This window comes from Mizuhopecten yessoensis, unplaced genomic scaffold, assembly GCF_002113885.1.
Source record: "Mizuhopecten yessoensis strain PY_sf001 unplaced genomic scaffold, ASM211388v2 scaffold7461, whole genome shotgun sequence".
In the NCBI taxonomy this organism is placed as follows: domain Eukaryota; kingdom Metazoa; phylum Mollusca; class Bivalvia; order Pectinida; family Pectinidae; genus Mizuhopecten; species Mizuhopecten yessoensis.
The window spans coordinates 556,114-563,907 of NW_018407059.1; the positions used below are offsets into that span (position 1 = coordinate 556,114).

The 7,794-nt window shown below is 37.2% G+C and overlaps 1 protein-coding gene across 1 annotated transcript in view; it reads left to right on the top strand.

Moving 5' to 3' along the window:
- Positions 1 to 205: 205 nt before the first annotated feature.
- LOC110453575 (fatty acid-binding protein, adipocyte-like) overlaps positions 206 to 7,794 on the top strand; it is a 19,289-nt gene continuing 11,700 nt past the window's right edge. Inside the window, exons 1-2 of the mRNA XM_021502553.1 lie at positions 206 to 302; positions 1,310 to 1,468. Of these exons, the coding sequence (XP_021358228.1) occupies positions 266 to 302; positions 1,310 to 1,468 (196 nt within the window). The 5' untranslated portion in view covers positions 206 to 265. The remainder of the gene's footprint in view (positions 303 to 1,309; positions 1,469 to 7,794) is intronic.

Here is a 7,794-nt window from a genome sequence, read left to right on the forward strand (position 1 = left end):
GCTAGCCGTTAGAACTCATTTTTACCTGACTTCGATTCAATCCTCCATGTTTTTGTGGAGATGAAAGGCGTCTGGTTGACTTCCACAGGCACTAATAGACGATTACGTCACTATTGAGCGAGTTACGGGTTACGTAACAGGATTATAGTAGAAAGGCTTCACGACAATTAGTAAATTAGAGCTCACCTTGAATAAATGTCATCCAAGTATACCTGTATAGGTTGGCCATTTGACCAACAGACTGACCAGATTGAAGAATTCGAATATGGAGCAGTTTTGTGTACGTTACATAAACCATGGAGGTGAGATATGCTATGATTTCAGTTTGACTTTCTTATTTCGATCTCGTAATAGTTCATGTGTTTATCTCATACTAGGTGAATCGAACTCTCTTTTATTTTTTGCTGGTCGTCACCTAGAAACCTGGGATATAGTACTTTTTTTTTTTTCTGTGTTAATTATTATTGCTTTTTATTAATAAATGTGATTATCTCCCTTTACCTGCCAATGTAATATGTTTTGTTATTTTACATGAGCTCTTAAGAGCTAATGTTCTTTGTTAACATGTATGCGACTTTTTTCTTGTATCAAATTATATATAGATGTCTTTTAGAGTGTTTTTCAGTACATATATTTTTCATTCCAACATGTTAATGATGTAAATCATAGGCTGACTTTGTAAAAGTTATACTAGAAAACAGTTTTAAAGCACTTGACTTGTAAGATCCTCTTGCAGAGACCAACATAGCTGAAAAAATCCTTTGTTTTAATCGGCAACGCAGTGGAGTTTCTTCATCAGCCTCTTCATTTACCCCCAGGCAGAATGGGCAGAGACAAAGTTATGTTCAATATATCATTCGGCGCATGCTCACCGCGACTACGGTTAAATGAATACAACATGAGACTAAATCGATCGTATATGTAGCCAACATGGCAGATATATACGAATTATAATTTTCTTCGCACAAGCTCCACATGTGTGATATTATCTGTCTACTGTGTGTGGTGTGTATCTAGACACGCCTCCCACACGCGTGCACTGTTTACACAAATGCTGCACACTATATACCTTAGGCGATAGGACCATTCACAAGCTATAATTATAAGCGACCGCGATGAAATAACGGACCACGTGGGCACACGACTACGGACTGGACACGGGTACAAAGTATCCATCTGTCATTTTAATCTTCATTATCAAGAATTGACTCGACCATACATAATCTCGCTCTATACCCATGCCACCTCATTCTAGCACGTGACAAGCTTTGTGAACAGTTATTCCAATATCCTTTATTTTTCACACAAGATATTCATATAGGACTACTACGTAAGAGGGCAGACGACATCAGTGTTACAATGGCAGACTCCGAAACACAGGCAGCTCTTGAAGACGTTGTAAAAACCATCGGCGGTGTGTGGGTCCTCGTCAGAAACGAAAATCTGGACGAATATCTGAAAGAAATCGGTAAGATGACGTTTTCTATTTTATGATCAGTGATTGTTTTACTGTGTTTGGACAGTGGCGATTCGGGTTATAGGTGGTGTCGTCGGCATATGACTTGATCGCTAATGGATGGTGGGAGGGGGTAAACACACGCACACGGACCTGGGAATGAGATACTGCACGTCGTGTGTTTGGATATAGAGGGGCTAAGGTGAACACCAGTGCTGAGTGTCACACTTTTATTAAGTGTTGATCTAGACCTCTATAACAAAATGAACTATATACTATCTACACTTCAGGATAGGTCAAAACATACGTCCTCTAAGATCCGCAGATCCCTACGAATGCAGGTAGTCTGACATTGACATTGACTATACTTTAACGTTATATATATATAACTGAAACTATATATATATAGTTAACTCGAAATATAAAATATATATACATAGTCTGAAGAATCTCCTAGAAGAGATGAAAGTACTAAAGACTCGTTATTAAGAATTTTTCTTTTTATAATCTATACATATACACTAGTATTCTTAAATCTGATCAGCGTCGTATTGTAACTGATATGACGATTTATTTTACACCACCATACCCCATACAACTTTAACGAAGATCATATTTTATTGTACGTAAGAGGCATACGACTGTGCCTTTTTCAGATCTGACACCGACGTTTATATCCTAGCTAATCCATACATTGCTTATTAAATTAAAAAAATAAATCAGGTGGTATATTTTATTACAAGGGACTATAGACACGGGTTGTGTACCATACAAAGTAAGAGAATCATATTGGAATAATGCCAGTACGTAATTCTCTCATAATCATAAATGTGTATTATATAATTGATAAGTACGACATTCGGACTTCGGCCTGATCAAGTTACATCGCGTAACCTGATTTTCGGTAAATATTTTACTTGAAGGTCGCCATGTGCAAGGTGAGACTCAACTGTCTCCATGTGTAAGGTGAGACTCTGCTGTCTCCATGTGCAAGGTGAGACTCAGCTGTCTCCATGTGCAAGGTGAGACTCTGCTGTCTCCGTTTCTCTTAATCTATAACCTACATTTCTCGATGGTGTCTCAAGGTACAAGCTAACAAACACCGAGAACACCCTCCCTCCTAATAACGATGTATAAATGATCAAAATGATCGAAATTATTCAGTTGCATCATGTAATGACCGAAATAGAAGAGGCTGTCACATGGTACAGTATAAGGCATTACTGTGATGTATAGAAGTTAGTCTCGGTGAAAATGGGAGACGACCAACGTAATATATTCGCATTCTTAAACATTTGAGAAGGGTTTTTTTTTGGTACATATGTATAAACGGTTTGTTCTCCTTTCTCCCACTTTTTTTCTGATCAAAGGAAATATATAAACACTGGACAACAATAGATGTGTCATTATAGTCTGTTCTGGTATAGTACAGGTAGATTATTTACCTGTATTTACCTGTTCACCAATAGGAAATACTGTGTTAGTTATAGGAATATTTAACAAATATATTTCCTGATTTTTCGTAATATTTATTAGAATTATGAATCAATATATACAATATTCCAGTTATTACTTAATAAAAACACATCAAAATACATTAACTGAAAATCTGCTTTTATTAATTTCATATTAAAACAATTTTATAATTTTTTATTATACATTTACATGTATGTTATATATAGATTTCATAAAATAGAACTAAATTTAGCTAGCAATGTATGACAAATATAATCAGTAAAGACAGATATCATGTATTATTATTAAATATGCAAAAACAGATGCAAAGCTGGAAATGAAAATAAATAAAACGAATCAATTACATGTACACATGGAATACTCAGCGCTGGTTGATCAGATCAATCATATTCATAAAATACACACATGCACAAAGATACATGATATAAAACTAATATAATAGCACTAACTTACTAAAGGTGAAATATTGGAAAGTCAATACAAATCACAGATAAGTCCATGATTTAAAGAAATCTTAGCAAAGCACCAAATAAAAATTCCATAACAAGCACATTTATCACAATGTCACTCTAAATGCAAAAGATTGGTTGTATATATTTGTGGATTTCACATTACTGTTCAGTATGATCTAGCTGATGAATATGGTATATGATATGAAAAAATGTCTAAAAATGACATTAGTAGTGATCAATTCTGGTTAGTGGTTATCAAGTTTGGTAAGTAGTTATCGAGTTTGGTTTAGGGTGTATCAAGTTTGAATAGTGATGTATCAATTTCGTTGGCGGTTATCAAGTTGATGTTTCAGGTTTGGTATTTGGTGTTTCAAGTTTGGTTGATTTTGTATCAAGTTTAGTAAGTGGGGTAATAAGTTTAGTTAGTGGTGTATCAAGTTGGGTTAGTGGTGTATCAAGTTAGTTAGTGGTGTATCAATTTGGGTTAGTGGTGTATCAAGTTGGGTTAGTGGTGTATCAAGTTGGTTACATGTAGTAGTGTACATGTATTAATGTTGGTTGGTGGTGTATCAGCTTTGGCTAATGGTATGTCACGTTTGGTTAGTGGTGTATCAGGTTAGGTTTGGTTAGTATTGTATCAGGTTAGATTTGGTTTGTCGTGTATCGAGTCTGTGTGGTGTGTCAAGTTTTGGAAACAGTGTATCAAGTTTGGGTAGAAGTGTATCAAGTTTGGTTAGTGGTGTATGCTGTTTGGATAGTGATGTATCATGTTTGGATAGCGGTGTATCATGTGGTATCGAGTTGAGTAAGTGTAAATAAAAACTTAAACTACAAAATTTGATTTAGTCGACATGTGGCACGGTTGCCAGACGTGTACACATGCACGCCTTAGAGTTTTGAGAGTTTCGGGAGTGCTATTGATTCCTTGTATATGCCCTTTATCTGCTGCAGTGCAGCTCGGGCTGACTCACGTTGTTTGCCAATAGTGTTGTTCATGGACGGATTCCGAAACATACTACTGCTTCATATCATAGAGTAGAGATACCAAAAATGATTGTAAAGGTATCGGCTTTACCTCGGTGGTTTCTGATAAAACGCGCACTGCATAAAGCGCAATCAGTGTGTGTGTATCGGTTACTTTGGCCGTTGATATATTGTTCCGATAACGAAGAAACTATCGTTGTCTGCTATCGGCATAGCCAAACATGTGAAACCTCATTTATTTGACTACTTCGACATAACATATGTAAGTGACCAAATGTTTGTAATAGGTTGTATCGGATTGAAGGAGCCGAAAATGTCGAACAATCGTAAATGTGTGCGTGAACAAATACTTACACTGTGAGTGATGACAGCAGAATTTTCAATATAATAAAAACGGGTTGTCAAAAAATAGGGTACACAAAAAGGGTACAGTTTTTGAGATTTAAAGTTATTATAAAGGACCTAATTGTGATCTCTTGTCAGCTAAAGTGTCATCTTGGACGCGCACTGGACGTCTCATTGCGCGTTTTCTTGCAATTTGAAATTAATATCGAATGATATATATATGCACATGTATATCTATAGACAATATGTACTAGCATTGCCGCGATAATATCCTGTGGTGCATTATCGTGTATATGATGGATTTCAAAAATTATTAGTTTGCAAGATTAAGCTGACATTTTTGTATTACTTATACCACGCAAAGTGTCATGATAATGACCGCACACTGCACCTCTGACAAGCACTGTTAAATATAGTGGTTCAAATATAGTCCAAAGGGGGGCGTAGTCACGGTGATTATAACTGCGAAAGAGTATTTGTTGTATCCTGGTCCAAATGAATAAGGGGAAACTTCAAACTGTTCAAGCACAGGGATGACGCCCCGGGTGGGATCGAGTCCCCCCGATCTGTACGTAATGTAGGTCTTAGCCGGGTTTGCTGTCCCCACTAACAATACAGTCCCGGATCAATTGAACTGACCATTGCCTGGCTAGGTGAAGGGAAGCTACATAGCGTCCAGGGAAGCTACACTGTGGACTGTGTGCGAATGTTATCGATGTATTGCTACCTAGTGTTAGTTAGTGTGATCACATTGTCATTTGTCACAACTCGGGTATACTAATGTGTTGTTTGGCCCGATCCAATACATTAAGGGTCTAATGTACCATGAGGTCTAATAATAACATCAAAGACAGGGACGATACAATTTTTACAGTTTTGATCAGCAACCTAGTGTTGAGTTCTGTTACACGCAGAACAGTACAGCGTCAAGGGACACCTATCATATTATGAGAGATTCCGGGTTTCCGCTTTGGCCTCTGATAGATGTCTGGTGTCAATCTGTCAAAATGCACCAAAACTGGTGTTTTTGGTCAGAAGAGTCTGTGTTTTAGGCCAGAAGAGTGTTTTAGACCAGAAGAGTCTGTGTTTTAGGCCAGAAGAGTATGTGTTTTGTGTCAGAAGAGACTGGGTTTTTTTGCCAGAAGAGGCTGGAGAGAATCGCGAAAATGACCGACATTTTGACATACTACAAATATATGTATACATAGATGTTATAGAGATGACCTTTGGCTATCGTACGCTACATGTACAGATACATCAAAACATGTCTCGAGTGTGCATCATAGACTATCCTTTATCGCTCACTGACCAGTAAGTAGGACATGTCTACGTATGTCAAACTCGCGTCTCGCTTGTTATCTGTGTGTATATCTATAAATTGGTACAATCCCTTCTTACAAGCCTAGATAAAAGATAGGTACACATTTATACGACCCATTTAATTTGCATGCCCAGGAACTCGCGGGAAGAGTGTAAGTGGTCAGCGGAGATGCCAGTCTTGATATGCAATAGAGTTTAGCCCCAGGAATCGGTCAACTTTATTTTCAATGTATATGTACAGTCAGACATACAAGGCCTCTGAAATTTCTAAAGTTACACATAGTTACAATATTGTAGTTAGATATATAATCCATTTTCCGAAGAAGGAATAAACTCAGTCTTAACTATGTTTGTTTACCTCCTCGCCAGAGCTGTGGTCATATGGAGACGGGATATGAACGATGTTGGTGGAACAAAAACAACTGCTTTTTCAGCGGTGCAATATTTCCAAAGAGAACCCCATTTCATTCTCTAAAACGGCGAAAATCATTGCAGCTTTAGTACGTCAATATTTCATTTTATGAAACTACATGTACCGTGTTGAAAACTGAAACTTTCAGCCTAGTTGTGTGTCATTTATCTAGAAAAGTATACTGTGGAGTCGGCCGATCTATTTATAATAATCGAAGTATGTCGTTCAAGGTTGGGGAACCGAACGCAAAATTTGCAATGCGTTGATTTGTCATTATTAATATAAATAGAGATTCATTCGTGTAATTCAGTGATAAGATCCCTCAAGGAAATTTCAACAGTTTCTCTGTGTAGCCCATTTCCAAGTCCCGTAAATAATGTGAACAATATACTGTCGATCGTTTCAGTGATAATTTATTGCTCTTGTATTTGAGAGAAATAAGGAGGCGTTCAAGTGAAATCTGACCATGTGTTTATAACACCACATACAGTAGCATATACATATATACATATACATTCGATTATTAAATTCTAAACAGAAATCGTTACTGTGAAATAGATCTATACATGGAACAGAAACAAAACTTACTAAATACAGTCTCCACCTATCCTCACAGATGCTACCTGTTATTACGTATTAAGGAGATTTCCAGACAATGGTGTCTAGGTACTTAGGGAGCTTCTTCATTGACTCCCAAACTTTACCAGTACTACACACCTACAAATAACAGGGACAAGAGAACTTGTTAGTTATATTTTGATCTAAACTAAGGTGCTCTGATTTTTTTTCTCAACGTTTTATAGGTCCAAATATGGATTTAAGAAATCGCAGGTTCCTTTGATACAAATGTGTATATCATATACATTGGCGATCATAAGTTATTCTGTCCATGTTTCTGGCGTAAACTGAATGACACGCTGACAAAGGGGGTCGAACTACACCCGTCTGCATATCAATTAGATATTTGCACTTGATTCTCTGCCAATATTTCTACCATTATACCGAAAATTGTTCCGCTATGTTGTCCAGGTGGTGCATGTACAGCGAACGGCTTTTATCCGTTTTGGTCACAGTCTGCACCAATAAACTAAACACTGACATGCGATATTCTTTTCAAACTACAACATTTGTCAGGGTCATTGGTCCGGTGGTGAACAATACATGCTAGTTTAAGTAGGTCGCGCACTGTACACATATTGAGTACTATCTGTACCTGGTGAAGTACGTGTGTGTATTGATAACGTTGATAACATTTAACGGTTTATTAATGTGTTGATAATGTAAATGCTACACTTTGAGCCTTAAAAGGCCATTTGCTGACCCGCTACATAGCCCCTCGTCCTCCCCCC